Source organism: Labeo rohita, chromosome 20, assembly GCF_022985175.1.
Source record: "Labeo rohita strain BAU-BD-2019 chromosome 20, IGBB_LRoh.1.0, whole genome shotgun sequence".
NCBI lineage: Eukaryota > Metazoa > Chordata > Actinopteri > Cypriniformes > Cyprinidae > Labeo > Labeo rohita.
This window is the reverse complement of record NC_066888.1, coordinates 8,673,745-8,691,470: the sequence shown is the minus strand read 5'-3', so window position 1 is coordinate 8,691,470 and position 17,726 is coordinate 8,673,745. Positions and strand designations below refer to the sequence as shown.

At 35.3% G+C, this 17,726-nt stretch overlaps 1 protein-coding gene across 3 annotated transcripts; it reads right to left on the bottom strand.

The window, feature by feature from the left end:
* Nucleotides 1-2,353: 2,353 nt before the first annotated feature.
* si:dkey-239i20.4 lies at nt 2,354-17,075 on the bottom strand. 3 transcript variants are annotated; one of them, XM_051138097.1, is made up of 10 exons: nt 16,976-17,075; nt 14,187-14,380; nt 13,808-13,940; nt 11,783-11,971; nt 11,372-11,537; nt 11,065-11,207; nt 6,451-6,650; nt 5,962-6,317; nt 5,786-5,858; nt 2,354-2,399 (listed from the first exon to the last, which is right to left on the bottom strand). In XM_051138097.1, exons 3-10 carry the CDS (start codon nt 13,937-13,939, stop codon nt 2,390-2,392), a joined length of 1,269 nt encoding a protein of 422 aa, XP_050994054.1. In that variant the 5' UTR covers nt 13,940; nt 14,187-14,380; nt 16,976-17,075; the 3' UTR covers nt 2,354-2,389. The 3 variants fall into 3 exon arrangements, with proteins under 3 accessions (XP_050994054.1, XP_050994052.1, XP_050994055.1); XM_051138095.1 differs by lacking the exon at nt 2,354-2,399 and adding an exon at nt 3,682-5,710; XM_051138098.1 differs by lacking the exon at nt 2,354-2,399 and adding an exon at nt 5,637-5,732 and having other exon boundaries at nt 16,976-17,068.
* Between the last annotated feature and the right edge of the window lie 651 nt (nt 17,076-17,726).

Sequence of the window (17,726 nt, the reverse complement as noted above, 5' to 3'; positions counted from 1 at the left end):
TATACCCTAATTTCACACACAATAAAATAATATTATCATACTTTCTGCATAATTTTACAAATTTGCTCATGCTTAAGTATACATTAACACGCATTAGGTTATGTAGTGATATAACATATCTTGACATTCTTAACTGGCTGTACTGCATCTACACTTTCCATTTCTGTATTTTACCCTTTCAAAATGAAAAACACCATATATTACATAACATAGTGTGTACACACCAATGACACACTAACTTGTAGTTGCAATGAATTAAACATTGACCTTTGAAATCAAGCGTTTTCATAAACTAGTACATTTCAAATACTGTTTGGTCATCGCTAGTGCATGTCTATGTGTCTGTGAAATCAGCTTGCTAAAGCGCTGACAAGAACATACGGAAATATATGTATAAAGCATGATTTGGACAAAAAAGCAGCTCTGCTTACTTTACGTAAACAACAGTTAGTTGTTACGTCACGTCACGTAAACACGTTAGTTATGCCTGTATCAATTGACAATAGTATTGAGTTATGTTAATAAAAGTTTGTGGTGTGCCATCTTACCTAGTGTGAAACAGTAATCGCAGAAGTTCAGATTTTGGGTCACTACCACACACACACACACCGTACACCACACCCCTGCGTACACGTACATGTAAAAGGGGCGGAGATTCATGGTCGTCACTCGTTTGTTAAGAAATGGTGACAAAATATATGACAGCAAGGTCGGGTTTTCATTTGCCACTTACACTTCCTTGAGAGGCTTGATTTTTATTAAAACCTGTATATATATATATATATATATATATATATATATATACATATATACATTACCGTTCAAAAGTTTGGGGTCAGTACATTTTTTTTTTTTTTTTTTTTTTTTTTTTTTAAGAAATTAATACTTTTATTCACCAAGGATGTATTAAGTTAATAATTAAAAGTTTATTAAAAGTTAATAATAAATAATTTACATTGTTATTAAATATATATATTCTGAATAAACACTGTACTTTTTAAACTTGTTATTCATGAAAGAATCATAAAAAAAAAAAAATCACAGGTTCCAAAAAATATTTGGCAGCACAACTGTTGATATTATCCAACACTGATCATTCTAATAATAAATCCGCATATTAGAATGATTTCTGAAGGATCATGTGACACTTAAGACTGGAGTAACAGCTGATAAAAATTCAGCTTTTCATCACAGGAATAAATTCTATTTTAAAGTATGTTAAAATAAAAAACATTATTTTATATTGTAAAAACATTTTGCAATATTACTGTTTTTTTTTCTATATTTTTAATCAAATAAATGCAGCCTTGATGAGCATAAGAGACTTCTTTAAAGACTATTACAAGTCTTACTGACCCCAAACTTTTGAACGGTAGTGTATATATATATATATATATACATATATATACAGTACTGTGCAAAAGTCTTAGGCCACTAGTATTTTCATCAGCTAAAAAATGGTTTAAAGTCAGTTAAAGTTGGTCTTTTGCTGTAGTGTGTCAGTAGGAAATATCAGATTACATTTCCAAACATTCATTTTGCCATTAATCGTAATAATCAAGTGAGATTTTTGTTTACACAAGGAGTCTGACAACAGCGAGTGCACTGCACAGAGATCTGATCTCATCTTCATCCAGTCTGTCTGGAATGACATGAAGAAACAGAACAAACTCAGACAGACTAAATCCAGTAGAACTGTGACAAAGTCTCCAGGATGCTTCAAGAAACCTACCTGCAAAGCTGCAGCACTGTTAAAAGTTTTAGGCACTTGTGTAAAAATGAGGATGCTGTCATAAATAGATTTTCTTCATCAATTACCTTCTATTAACTAAATGAAATTAACATTTGATGTGACCATTCTTTGCATTTACAGCAGCTTTTGCCCTAGGTGGACTTGCACAAAATTTTTCAGGAAGCTTTGCAGGTAGGTCTCTTGAAGCATCTTGGAGATGTTGCCACAGTTCTTCTGGATTTACTCTGTTTCAGTTTGTTCTGTGTCTTCATGTCATTCCAGACAGACTGGATGATGGTGAGATCAGATGTCTGTGTGGAGCACTGGCTGTTGTCAGACTCCTTGTGCAAACAAAAATCTCACTAGATTATTATAATTAATGGCAAACAGAATGTTTGGAAATGTAAACAGATATTTTTTTACTGACACACTACAGCAAAAGATAGAAATAACTTACTTTAAACCATTTTTTAGCTGGTGAAAATACTAGTGGTCTAAAACTTTTGCACAGTACTGTATATATATATATATATATATATATATATATAATGAATAAAAATATAAAAATCAGATCTCAAGCTCATGTTATCATTGTCTTATCTAGACAAAGTCCTCTACTAACCATGCGACCTATGACCCAAGCACCTTTCCAGGTAATCAGGAACATCTAAGAGAAATAGGAAGACCAAAGTAAAATAAATGAGTGGATAGACAAGAGTGAATTTAAGTTTGTCAAAATAGGAGAATATTAATGAGAACCAAGAGAGTAATTACATATTCAGAACTGAGGGGGGTAAATGGAGTTAAAAATTGGCGATATGGACACAGAGTTTGATGACATATTGTGCATTGATTTAACAGGGGTAGATGTAGAAACTTTAAAGTTGGCCTGACAGGGAAGTTGCGACCATTGATTCTCCCCTATTGTGACACATAAATTAGTGAAACAGCTCACAAGGCTAATAGTCCAAGACCACTCTGTTTTTGCTTCACATTTTGAAATTATACAGTCTAATTTAAACCAAAAACTGCTTGTGCTACATGCATGTAGCATCTTTGTTTGGATTGTGATGAAAATGCAGTAGTGGCCTCTAATTTTAAATTGCTACAGATTTGGCATATTACAGTTCAGACTGTAATAGACCAAATAAACATCTTGTTCATTTACATATTTTCATTCTTTCCTGTCTCTTGTTTAAAAAAATACAACACAAGTTTAAAAAATAGGTATGACCTATATGCTTGCAAAACAACAACAACAAAGAAACCTGAAGCCATTGTAACCAATGAAGAATAATAATAAGTGGAGAAGACTAGGTAGGACATCTAGTGGTCACCATATTAAGCTACAGGTTCTACTAATTTCACAGATAAAGACACAAATAACAATTTATCTAATTTTGCCAAGGCTCAATCTTCTTTTTCTATCATTGTCTATCTCTTCCAGTAGATAAATGAGCAGAAGTCCCTGTTCCAACTGGCAAAATAGGATTGCTGGCTGATTTTGTTGCTGCATCTAAACTCCTGTATGTCCCTTAATTTTCCATTTGCAGGTGGTGGTGTTATATTTTTATAGTAAGAATGAAAGATTTTAATTTGCATTGGTGTTTCATGAAGTACCTTTAACATCCATGAAATCTTTCCATTACACAGAGTATTTACACTAAGGAAAAACGGTTTCTGTTTACTGAAAGGTTCTTTGGGGAACAAAAATTAGTATCACAGGGAAAATCTATAATGAATGTCAATGCTCTGATATATCTGCTAATGATACTCACTCAACAGATCAAATATCCAAAGATCATAAAGCATCTGATTTCAGTCAGATTCAGACAAACAAGCAGCTCTGCTTTGAGTAAAGTGCCTTGCGAAAGTATTCACATTCTCATTGTTTCATGTTTTGTTATGTTGCAGCCTTATTTTAAACTGCTTTAAATTACTTTTTTCCACATCAATCTACATGGTTTGTAACAACTTTGTGAATTTATTAGAAATAAAAAAACCCTGAAATGATTTCATTGCACAAGTATTCATAACCTTTTCTGGGACACCTGAAATGTAGCTCAGGAGCACTAATATCGCTTGTAGATGTTACTACACTTAGAGTAGAGTAAACTGTGGCTTTCAAATGAGTATGATTTGAAAAGGCACGCACCTCTCAGAAAAGCTGAAAATGCATATCAGAGCATAAACTAAGCCCTGAGGCCTGTGGAAGAGTTCAGAAAAAAATCTGCTGTATTGAAGGTTCACAGAAGCATGTAGCCTCCATTATCCATAATGGCAGATGCTTGGAACAACTAGGAATCTTCCTAGAGCTGGCCTCCTGGCCAAACTGAGCAATTGATGGAGAAGGGGCTTGGTTGTACTGGTGACCAAGAAGCTGATGGTCACTCTAGTTGAGCTCCATGATCATATATGCAGATGGAAGAAACTTACAGAAGGACAAACATCACTGCAACGCTCCACCAATCCGGTTTTTATGGTGGTGTGGCCAAACTCAATCCTCTCCTCAGTGAAGACACATGAAAACACACTTGGAATTTGCAAACAAAACCAAACCAAAACAAAACAAAACAAAAAAAAAACCCTAAAGAACTCTCAGATTGTGAGAAACAAGATTCCCTGGTCTGATGAACCTCAATTCTAAGCATCATGTTTGAAGGAAACCAAGCACTGCTTGAGTACCATCCCAAAAGTAAAGTGTGGTGGTAGAAGCCTCATGCTGTGGGTTTTTTTTTCCAGCAGCAAGGACTGAGGGACGCCTCAGAGCAGAAGGAAAGCTCAATGCAACAACAAAATATTGAGATAGCCTTAATGAAAACCCAGTCCAGAGCATTCAGAACCTCAGACTGTGGCAGAAGCCAGCCAGAGCCTGGGCTTGAACGCAATCACATATTTCTGGAGAAACCTGAAAATGTCTGCCAGCCCTGATCCAAGCTGAAAGAGCTTGAGAGGTGGGGTGAAGAATGGCAGATAACTGGCAAATGCAGATGTGCAAAGCTTGTTACATCATACCCAAAAAGACTTGAGGCTGTAAAGGTGCTTCAACTAAGTACTGAGTTAAGGGTATGAATACTTATGCAATGTACTTATTTTAGTGTTTTATTTTTAATAAAGTTGTCACAAATCTGTTTTTTTACTTTGTTTTTATAGTGTATGGAATGTAAATTGATGTGGGTAAAAAAGTAATTTAAAGTAGTTTAACATAAGGCTGCAACATAACAAAACATGAAAAAACATGAAGGGGTATGAAAACTTTCGCAAGGCACTGTACTTCACTTCTGTAATGATTGTCAAAAGGTGTATTACTATATTACTCTTACCTGATTGAAACAGAAAATATAACTATCATGTCTGAAAATATGCCAGAGCACTTGTTTTGAGAAAAAAACAGACTTGACAACTACTAGTTATACTTAGTTAGATTACCTTGTTAGGTAATGTTTCTTTTTTTAATTTCCTCAAAAGAATAAATGATTTAAAATATAACTTATTATACATATTATAAAAGATAATGAACTTTAAGAATTAGATTAAGAAACAATTAGTTTACAGTGCAAATACAAAACAGAGCTATCCAAAAAACAATTATGGGATATCAATGGGATCTAAGCGATACTCAGAAACAGTGGGATTTTCTTTTGCATTGCCATTAAAGCAATCACTGCAGCCCCTCCTGACAGGCCCAGCCAAAAAATTAAACTGAAGGATGAAGGTTCTGGAATGGGCCGTGTCTTCATGGGTTTAGCCACACGATCCCATTGGGTAAGGATGGCCTGACGGGCACCCTTCCAGTGCCCCGGTCCACTCAGTCGAAACTGGTAGGGAGTACAGGGCCCAAAGAAAACCTTCAAACCAACAGCAGGGTCTGTCAGGAGCAGCCAAGCAATGTTGGGACAGACGCCCACTTCCTTTGCTACTGTGTCTAGGTATGGGATGTAGTTCACTTGAAGGGCCGCCAGTTTGGGACAGTGGAAACTGTGGAGAGGTAACATATTAACTGTCAAAATAAGTATCATCCAAGTAAATCATCCAAGTAAAATAAGTAATTACCTCTTTAAATATGGTTTTATGTCTCTCTCAATTATTTTCTCCATTTTTTCGACTGGAGGAAGATGGTTAAGTCCTTGAAGAACAGGAGAATTAATACATGAAAACAAGTTTATCATTTACTGCTCCAATAAATCTGACATTACTTTTTTTCATGATTTATCATGGCTGCTCATTACCTGCAATGACCCTGGTGGCCCAGCGTGCCTGTAGTTCTGCAACTGGCATGATTGGCCCTTTGGTCTGCAGCAGGCCCATGATGGCCAGTGTTGGATGCTCGAGAGATGGAGGGAAGACTCTTCTGTAGAGTTTCAGATCCCCATCAGAACCAGAGTTTAAGGAGTCGGGGAGGAAGGGGAATCTATAATCATATCCTGTGCATAAGATCACTGCATCAATCATCTCTTCTACAGTTCCATCATCAAAGACAGCCGTTGAGCCTTGGAACTTCTGCACATTTGGTTTCAGCACCAGTTCTCCTACCAGAATGCGACCTGCAAGGTCATCATTTATAATGGTACGCTGGTCGAGAATCCTGGAATCACAAAACATGAGAAAAAGTCGCTGTGAACCATGAGGTAATTTTTAAACTGTCAGGGCTTTACTTTAATCATCAACAATGAAAGAGTTTGGAAATAGTCTTTAAGGATTATGTTTTGGCCCTTCACCTGTGCGCAGGCTGTAGTCCATACAGCTTGTGGTCGTGTCTCTGATTGAGACTTCTCTCCCCAATCCAGTTGAGCAAAGCTCGAGGCAGGAGGGTGTTAATCAGATCTCGATCTCGTCTGACCATTGTCATATCTAGAGGAAGCCCTCTACCAACCACGCGACCTATGACCCAAGCACCTTTCCGGGTACTCAGGAACGTCTAAGAGAGTGAGAAATGGGAAGAGCACAAAACTTAGAAGAGGAAACTGAATTAGTGGATAGATGAGAGTAAATCTGAGCTTGTCAAAATAGGACCATATTAATGAGAACTAAGAGAGTGACCAGTGATTGATGCTTATGGGGGAACTCCTGTTTATTCTGAATGCTGAAGCCTGATTTGTTCATGTTCATGTAGCTGTACAAACAAATGGTGCTTCATGCAGAGCCGATTGCTATATAGGTCAGCTCATAGTGGCATTTAGTTGAATTTTCTCCTTCCTCATGAACAGTGTTGGGGAGTAACTAGTTACATGTAACGGAATTACGTAATTTAATTACAAAATAAATGTAATTGTAATTAGTTACAGTTACTGAGAAAAAATATGTAATTAAATTACAGTTACTTTTGAAAAATGCCAGTGATTACAAAGGGGATTACATCTGAAATTCTTCACACACCCACTTACAGATTTAATTGACTTCTTTTAAATTGCATTGACTGCTCTAAAATGAGACACCAATGTTTCAGGAGTTTTGGACACAGAATAGGACACATGCTTATTCGATAACTGTTTTATTTCCTATTAGGGTTTATGTATAAACTTTATTTTTTTAAGATTGTTTTCCCCAGGCATTGTTAGATGCTAGTGTTTTCTGTCATAACTATGCAAACATTTGATTTTTAAACCCAGTATCATAGCTATAAAACTATTTCTTGTTATGATGTTATTTATGTTATGATCTTGTTATGACATATGGCGCAACTGCGCTCACGGTGACCCGAGTTCGATTCCCGTCTCGAGGTCCTTTGCCGACCCCGCTCCCCTCTCTCCTCTAGCTCTTTCCTGTCATCTCTCTACTGTCCTATCACAATAAAAGGCATAAAAAGCCCAAAAATATAAGTAAAAAAAAAAAAAAAGTCTGAATTTGTGGTGGCTGTGCTTTAAATTAAATTATTACACAGCTCAGACTATTTCGGGGCAACTTAAGTCAGTGCTATATGCTTGATAATTTTTCTTGGCGGAAGCTTTGTGTTTGGTTAGCTAATAAAATATTAAAGCTTAATTCAATATTATGTGTACAATTTCTTAATTCTGTCATCCTGGTATTGTGGACTTGCTCTATTGTTTCATACAAACGCAGTCACTGACATTTTTTTACATTGTAATGGATTATCAGATAACTAACAAACTAGTACTACTACTTAATTATTTATGTGGTGAAATGTTGTGTAAGAAAACTGGTATGACTGCACTGTATCCCTAAAATGTCTAGTTTGAACTTGCCGTTTGCTAGCAACTGATTTCTTCATGGAAACTTTGCGTTCAAATATTTCAGCTCAGATCTGTGTTTCATGTCTAATAATTTTGACACGAAACATCTAAATAATCTATCAAGCAGCTGTGTAATAAGTGAGATAATGTACATTCAGCCAGTTGTTATCGCAAAATAAAGATGTATATTATCCCTTACTTATCATAATCTTAATTCAAGTGATAAAGGATTTTGAAAGTCTGACAGTAATCAGTTTTGAACACTACTGTAAGGTTAACTCTGCCTGGTTTAAATGTTTCTAAATGATTAACAGTTGAAAATATTAGACATTTAGAAAAGTAATCAAAAAGTAATTAAAAGTAATAAGTTACATTACTTTAATAAAGTAATTGAAAATTTACACTACTTATTACATTTTAAATCAAGTAACTTGTAATCTGTAACCTATTACATTTCCAAAGTAACCTTCCCAACACTGCTCATGAAGATCATCTCTTCACTGAATTCAGAAGAAGAAGCAAGAACTTTGAAGCCTGCTACTTGCTGACGCCTCTTATCAGCACTTCCCCTGCGGACATCTGGCAAACATTGAGCAAATTTACTAAAGAGCAAATTTTTGCGATGTTGTTGCAAATGTTGTGCTGCGAGTGTGGCCTACGCAGAAACTGCATGCCTCAGACACGCACGTTAAGCAGCCACGCTGAAGCTGTGCTCCTTGGGACAGGGTGCTCTTACTGCGTGAATATGAGTCTCATGCCCTGCTTCGCTCATAGATCACCTTCTTTCCTCGTCTGCTTTCCCATTTGTTCTCTCCCAGGAGCCTCTGAGGTCGAGACAGCAGGGCAATGGGACTGATTTATCGGGCTCAAGTGAAATGGCACAGGTCCCAGATGATTCACTCTCAGCGAAGCGCCTTGTTTCGCCAGTGCACTTTGTACACGAGGATCAGCGTTGATGACCGTTGCTATCAGTCGAAAGACTTTGAAGGAATGGTGCTCAAAGCCAACTAATATAGGAGTCGGCTCCGCCTTTTTTCGCGGGATTTGTTTGTGCAGCTACACAAATGTGAACAAATCAGGCTTCAGTATTCAGAATAAACAGGAATTTCCCCATAAGCATTTTAAATGCAACGCTCGTTCCCTAATCTCAGAAATTTTAATATTACGTTAATATATGCTAATTAAGACATTAAATTGTTTAACAGACAATAAAGCCTCTTTCACACAGCGATTCCGGGAAAACACACAGAAAATGTGTCCTGTGATTTGTCCCAGGATGGTTTGATTTTGGTTTATTCACACTGCCAGTGGTTTTCCAGAATCTGTGAGTGTGTTTACACACATCCCGTAAAGATGCCGTAAAGACACGGTTCCTGTTTACACATATTTGTTCATTGTGAACATTGTGAATGTCACTACAACACATCCTTTAGGGCATTGGTCCTGGCTTTTGTTCACACAGCGCTTATTCCGGGACTGATCCCGGCAATGTTACTAGGTCCCTAAGTTTCTGGAATCAACACCTAGTGTGAAAGGGGCTTAAAGGGGTCATATGCAATTTCATGTTTTTTTTTTGTCTGTGGAGTGTTGCAAGCTGTTTGTGCATATATAAGATCTGTAAAGTTGCAAAGATTAAAGTCTCAAACCAAAGAGATATTCTTTATAAAAGTTTAGACTCAGCCACGCTTTCTTAAACGGCTCATTCAAACATGTCTCCACATGTCTACGTCATGGTGTGGGAATATTTGCATAACACCACCCAACTTAGGGCTGCACGATTAATCGCACGATATTGTGAGGTGCGCTTAGTCAGTGAAGCCGGTACTTTGATTAGTAGTAAAGCTCCATCACGTGCGTTCAGCTGGAGCGGCAATTAATACACAGAGCCATAAATCACTGACAAGCTACGCCAAATCGCGCTCATAATCGAATGCGATTCATCTGCGATTATGAGCGTGATTTGGCATAGCTTGTCAGTGATTTAATCGTGCAGCCCTAACCCAACTTTTATTCTCGCTGTAGTATTGTTGCAGCCGTCATGTTGTGGAGACGTGTGTTTCGCTGCGAAAGCAAAAGTACTTTGTTTGGCCTTCCAAATGAGTACACAACTAGAAATCAATGGTTAAGTTATATTTACAACACTGTTCCAGAACAGTACAAAGCAAATGTTTGTGTATGTGCAGCGCATTTTACAGAGGACTGTTGAAACCAGGTCCCTGAACCTGGGAGAGTAGCCTACAATGCCAGCTGTGCACACTATAAAGTGGGGCATTTCCAATGTTGCAAGGACAGTCTGGCGCTTCTGACTCAGAGCCTGTAAGTACATTTTCATATTTAAAGAATTTGCTACTGACTATTTAAACACGAGTTTTGAGCAGTGTAGAGTGCTTGTTTGTCATTTCTACAATCACAAATGCAGACAGGGTGTTATATTTACAGGGCGCAACGCAATGCGTAAAAAGACAGTATAAGTCATTATAATCAGTAATTATATCCTCACTGGATGCAACAAATGCCTCATTTATAATGTATTTTATTGTTTTTATCTTGTTTTGTCTTGCACCGGGACACGGCATCACAACACGGTAAGGGGCGTAACATTTCTGTCACACGGTTGAAGTATTCGGCCAATCACAATGCACCGAATAGCTAGCTAATCAGAGCACACCGTGCTTTTCAGAGCGATGAGCTTTGCAAAAAACAATGCGTTCAGAAAGGCGGGGCAGAGAGGAGCAACAATAATGTACAGTATGTGGAAAATAATGTGCTTTTTGAACCTCAAACTGCGTAAACACATTGCATGACATTACACCAAATACACAAAATAATGTTCTTTTTAGCAACATCATATGACCCCTTTAACTGACAATATGTGGTTATATATTATACCATGCAATTCTACCATAATCCATTACTCTCTCTTAATTTTTAAGGTTGCAATTCTATTTATCATTTATTTTTTTACTGTAAAAAATCACTTGTGTCATTAAAAAAACACCTATCACTCAGTTGCTGATTTGCCTACTGGTGAGATGTGTCCCTTTTCATATTTCTATATGATTTTGACCCTGCTGAGAGCCTAAAAAACCTGAAAATATCTGTAAGAAAAAATTAGACATTACAATATTAAATCTTGCTTGCCTTCTCACATGTTCTGCTGAGCTCCACGGCAATGTCTCCACCAGAATTCCCAATTCCAACAACAACAACTCTCTTTCCATGGTAAGGATCAGGATCCTTATATTCCCAACTGTGAATTTTTGTCCCTGGGAATGTGTCAATACCTGCAGCACATAAAATTACATTAAAAGTTATATAATATACTGCTGTTTCCATATACATATTAAATCCATAATATGCATAAAGCCTTGCAAGGAAGGAATTAGCTCTACACACAGTGCTGTATGCATACATACGATGACAGAGTACTGTAATATCAGGTAAGCACCTGGGAAGTCTGAGAGGGGTTTGATGGGTTGTGTGTAGTGTCCTGCACACACTAGCACACCGTCAAACACATGTGTCTCCTCTCGTCCATCTTTGTCCACGGTCACCACCTCCCACTGACCAGAGTCAGAGAAATCAGGCCTTTGTCTCACACTGCGAACGGTGGTCTGAAATACACCCAACCACATAGAGCCTCAATGCTACCTGTCATCTTTATGAAGGGAACGATTCTTATCATATAACACTCCAAAAATTCCTGAGAAAATACACACACATACAATAATGTGTAAATAGTAACGCACAAAGTGTGTCTGGAACATCACTGTTTTTAAGTGCCTGAAAGGTTTGCTAGGACCATTAAGGATGTAAATCTAGGAAATCTCAACGGATGTGATGTTATGGTGTTTATTACCTGAAACCGAATGTGTTTGAGCAAGTTAAAGTGCTCAGCGTATAGTTTGAAATACTTCATAATCATAGAGTTGGGCATGAAGTTGGGGTAATGATCAGGCACAGGAAAATCACTGAAGCACATCATTTCTTTAGAGGTGTTCACTATGAGAGAACGATAAATGCTGCAACGGTCTGCCTCAGGTTGTTCCTGTGAATGAACAAGGGAACACAGTCAATAATTTTGAACGTACTAATAGATAAAACACAATTAATTTTGTTTAAAGGTGTCTACTATTGTTTAATGTTAAAATACTCTCTCTTATCCCATCGTAATATGCAGAAATAACAATAAGTAAGCCATTTGAAGCATTTCTTGCCCTCAAAAGTGTAAACAAAACCAACTCATCTAATAGTGTAAGTAATTTGTGTATTTTCTTCCATACAGAAAAATGCACGTTAAAAAAGGTCAGAGCATAAAAATACTTAGAATTTTTTTACATTTGTTACATTTAAAACTAAGAAATTACCATAAAAAGAGCAATAATTACAATAATTATATTAATTATTGAATTTACACTACTGGTCAAAGATTTGGAGTCAGTTTGATTTTTTTTTTTTTTTAGATTTTTTTTTAAAATAAATAAATAAAATACTTTACTTAAGTACAAAAGTGACAGTAAAGACATTTATAATACTACAAAAGATTTTTTTAAATAAATGCTGTTTTTTGAGCTTTCTGTTCATCCAAAAAAATCAAAACATATGAAAAAAATGTACCATGGTTTCCACAAAAATATTAGCAGCACAACTTTAATTAACATTGATAATATGTGACCCTGGACCACAAAATCAGTCTTAAGTAGCACAGGTATATTTGTAGCAATAGCTAAAAATACACTGATTTCTCTTTTATGCCAGAAATCAATAGGATATTAAGTAAAGATCATATTCCATGAAGATATTTTGTACATTTCCTACCATAAATATATCAAAACTTAATTTTTGATAAGTAATATGTGACCCTGGACCACAAAACCAGTCATAAGGGTCAATATTCAAACTGAGATTAATACATCATCTGAAAGCTTAATAAATAAGCTTTCAATTGATGTATGGTTTGTTAGGATAGGACAATATTTGGCTGAGATACAACTATTTGAATATATGGAATTTGAGGGTGCAAATTTTTTTTGAGAAAATCAACTTTAAAATTTCCAAATGTAGTTCATATCAATGCATATTAGTAATCAAAAATTAAGTTTTGATATATTTATGGTAGGAATTTTACTAAATATCTCCACAGAACATGATCTTTACTTAATTTACTAATGTTTTTTGGCATAAATGAAAAATCAATCATTTTGACCCATACAATGTATTTTTGGCTATTGCTACAAATATACCCCAGCGACTTAAGACTGGTTTTGTGGTCCAGGGTCACATATGCATTGCTAAGAACTTAATTTGGACAACTTTAAAGGCGATTTTCTCAATATTTTGATTTTTTGCACCCTCAGATTCCAGATTTTTTTAAATAGTTGTATCTCAACCAAATATTATCCTATCCTAACAAATGGAAATGGAAAGCTTATTTATTCAGATTTCAGATGATGTACAAATCTCAATTTTCCAAAAAATGACCCTTAAGACTGGTTTTGTGGTCTAGGGTCACATATTATATTAATAATTGTTTCTCAAGCAGCAAATCTGCATATTAAAATAATTTCTGAAGGATCATGTGACACTGAAGACTGGAGTAATGAAGCTAAAAATTCAACTTTGACATCACAAAAATATATTATATTTTTAATATATTAAAATATATTAGAAAACGGTTATTTTAAATTCTAAAAATATGCCACAGTGTTAGTATTTTTACTGTATCTTTGGTCAAATAAATGCAGTATCAAAATTCTGGCACCTGATCTTGTTTTAATCACTGTTTTTTGGTACCACGGATGGCACAGAAATGCACACTTCACCTTTACTGTTAAGCTGTTTACATTTCAAACATCACATTTTTAAAATTAAGTTTAATTTCAACCTTAAACCTCCAGAGTCCTCCAATATCATCACTGCTCTCAAAACACACAGGCTCCAGCCCTTCATCCAAGCAGCATTTGATGGAGGTCAGTCCAGAGCTGCCTGCTCCAATCACAGCCACACGCTTAGCCATGCTGTGAGGAGACATGTAACAATCACTTAAAGAAAAGAAACGGTCATGTGAAAATGCACACGGTTATTAAAACATACTATTACACTAGTGTTTCCTCTGTCATTCATCACAATCATTCACAATGTTTGGCATGAATGTAGAGCATATATTGGTTAATCATTAACAAAACACACATGCCAGCAGAAACAGATATCAGTCAAACCATATGATACAAGCTTGACACTTATGATGCAAATATAAATCTTACCTTTAAAATGAGGATGGTCTCAAGCTCTCAGCGTTCAAAAATGCCAAAATGGTGTTTTTCAGTTCCTAACAGTCAGAGCAGATTTCCCTGGCAACCGTCTCATTGAATTCAGCCTGTTATGTAAGCAATTGAGCGTATCTGAAGTCTCAAAGAAAAGGGTGGTTTCAGCTGCCACTAGTTTAGGGTGGATCGAACTGGAATGAATAATTAAGGGGGAGAAAACAGTGTAGGTTAAATGTTAAAAGACTTTCAAAAACGTTCAGTCACTTCTTATTGTCACAGACATGCAAGTCTTTATCTTTCGGTGTCGTCATAAATCTTATCATAAAACAAGAGTACACTGGTTTTTCGCAATAGTCTAAAACCAGTTGTTAATAAATATAAATCAAACAATTCACTCGAAGAGGTCTCCTATATTAAAATAACAATAATGCGTATGCTTTGCCTTTGGACTATAATGACACACATCACATGTTTGTGTTTGTTCACAAGTTAAACTAAAGCTGAAAGCCCATAAAGAATGAGGTGAAAGGATTTAGAGGGTGGGATGATAAATGTCCCAGGGTTAACCTTTTACCCCAGAGTCATACGGCTTATGACTTCAGTCAAATGACTGAAAAAAAACAAAAAAAAACACCATCAATGTTTAACACTGAATATCAGCTGTATGCCAAATGGCTACATTGGTTATTTTAATAATGGAACAATTTCAATTAAGATATTATAGCTCTTATCTACAGAATGGGATAAAACGAACAGCGATCACATCTACTATTCTAAATGCCTCAAACCTGAAATTTGCGGAAGGATAAATGCATATGTGTACATTACTGAGTACTGAAAAGAATGAAATCATCACAGATTGGAGAACATTTGTTATGTTAGTTTAACTACAGTATAATGTAACAGGAAGTTGCCTCAGTTTTCTCACTGAGAGTCTCTATCAGGTAAGAGAATAAATAATAATATAAGATAAATTTAATAATAATAATAATCACTGTGGTCATCATTTTTTTTTACTCTCATGTTGCTCCAAACCTGGATGATTTTCTTTTTTCCTATTGAATACACACTGCCGTTCAAAAAAAAAGATCTTTAATGTTTTTAAAGAAGTCTTTTTTGCTCATTAAGGCTGCGTATATTTGATCAAAATACAGAAGAAACAGCAATATTGTGACTGCAATTTAAAATAGTTGTTTTCTATTTTAATGTACTTTAAAATAGAATTTATTCCTGTGATGCAAAGCTGAATTTTTTCAGCATCATTACTCCAGTCTTCAGTGTCGCATGATCCTTCAGAAATCATTCTAATATGCTGATTTATTATCAGTGCTGAAACAGTTGTGCTGCTTAATGTTTTTTTTGGAACCTGTGATACTTTTTTCAGGATTCTTTGATGAATAAAAAGTTAAAAAGAACAGCATTTATTCAAAATAGAAATGTTTTGTAACAATATACAGTAGCGTTCAAAGTTTGGGGTCAGTAAATTATTTCTTTCTTTTTTTCTTTGAAAGACATGAATACTTTTAAATTGATAAAAAAGTGATAGTAAAGACTAATATTGTAAGAAAAGATTTCTATTTTAAATAAATGCTCTTCTTTTTAACTTTTCATTCATCAAGTCACAAAAAGTATCACAGGTTCCAAAAAAATATGAGGAGTTCATTTGCAAAAACAGATTTCAATTTTCAAAAATCGTTTTTTTTATTGCGCATTCCAATTAATCTTAAACTGCAGTTGGGTTATTTTGATTAAGTAAAAATAACAAAAAATAAAAATAAAAAATAGCAAACACAATAAAAAACAATAAAAATATGATAACATAATAAAGAACATGATTTTTGAAAATGTAAAAAAAAGTTATCTGTTTTTGCAAATAAACTCTTCATATTAAGAGGCAAAACTGTTTCAACACTGATAATAAATCAGCATATTAGAATGATTTCTGAAGGATCATGTGACACTAAAGACTGGAGTAATAGCTGATGGAAATTCAGCTTTGCATCACAGAAATAAATTCTATTTTGAAGTATATTAAAATTATTTGGAATTACAATAATATTTCATACTACTTTTTTTCTGTGTTTTTGATCAAATAAATGGAACTTTGATGAGAATTCTGAGCATAAGAGAATTCTTTAAAAAACTAAACTTTAGAACGGTGGTGTAAATGTGTTTTTGTCTGCTTAAAATGTCAGTGGCCACTAAAACTTTGATTAAAGTAAGGTTAAGTCATACAGGTTGTCCTTTAATTTGAATGAAACTGGAAAACCATAAAATTATTTTACTAACGTTTACTAATAATTCGCAGTGTAATCCTTATAATTTCCAGCAGATGTCTCTCCAGCATTACAGTTTTGAGAACATGAAACCATTTTTTTTTAAATCGCCACCATTGGTGGAAAGAACACTAAAAAACGTTCTTCAGTAAAAGTATTGTTAAAAAATAATTTACTTGTGTACATGACTCAAGCAAGAGTAAATAAGTAGTTTACTGAAAAACTAACTACTCAAGTTATTGCGTTACTACTCAATAAGTACATTAGTATTATTTTTCTGTTTTGACCCCCCAAAAAAAGGCGACGCAAGCATTATGGAACATTAAACGGTACAGAATTTTATAAAATAATATATGTTCTGTTTCATTCCGTGATAAGAAGCAACATGGAACCACAGAAGCAAGTTATTTTAAACAAGACATACAGTGATTTTGGAGCAAAACATGATATTACCCTCATATTTGACGCTATGCTAACCAAACTGTGTGTGCATGCATTTTAGACACTTACATTGTTGTTGCTCCGTCCATGCAAGTACTGCGCTTCAGGGTTGCCAGGTTTTCCCAACAAAACCGCAGAAATTGCTACTTAAAACTAGCCCAAAAGTAGCCCAATGGCGTTTTAAGGGAGGTCTCCTATTAAACATCGCGTTATGAAACTCGAAGTACATTTTAATTTTATTTGAAGGATAAAGGTTAGAGTAAGGTTTAGGGTTGGGGTATAGCTATAACACTGTAGGTCTGTGTCAATTTGATTATAGGCCTTTTTATGTTTTACTAACGGCTATTATTTAACACAAGTAGTCTTACAAACATTTCGTACATAAAACATAAGATAATTTACTTGAAAAGATTGTTTTAGTCAATGATATCCACGCTTGTTACTCTGCAGGTGGCATAGTCACCGTTTCTCCATTGGCATCCCTATCTTTTTTGTATTTTGTCTACTTTTTTCTTCCCGTAAGAGTGGGCACGGCCTTTGTACATTTTATGGGTCTGGCTTCCTGTCTCATCCGCGTCCAGCTATTTTTAGCCGTACAAAACAGCTTGTTTTGCTGCTTGATATTGCAGTCTTACCTTATTATTTTATTGTATTATCTTAATTATGAACACACTGTTTTGTAGTGCAAACAGTTTTACCATTTACTGCATGTTGTTATTCTTCTTGTTATTTCCCCATCCGGCGCGGCCATTTGTACATGTTATGGGTCTGGCTTCCGGTCTCATGTGCGTCCAGCTATTTATTTTTTTTGACTGTACAA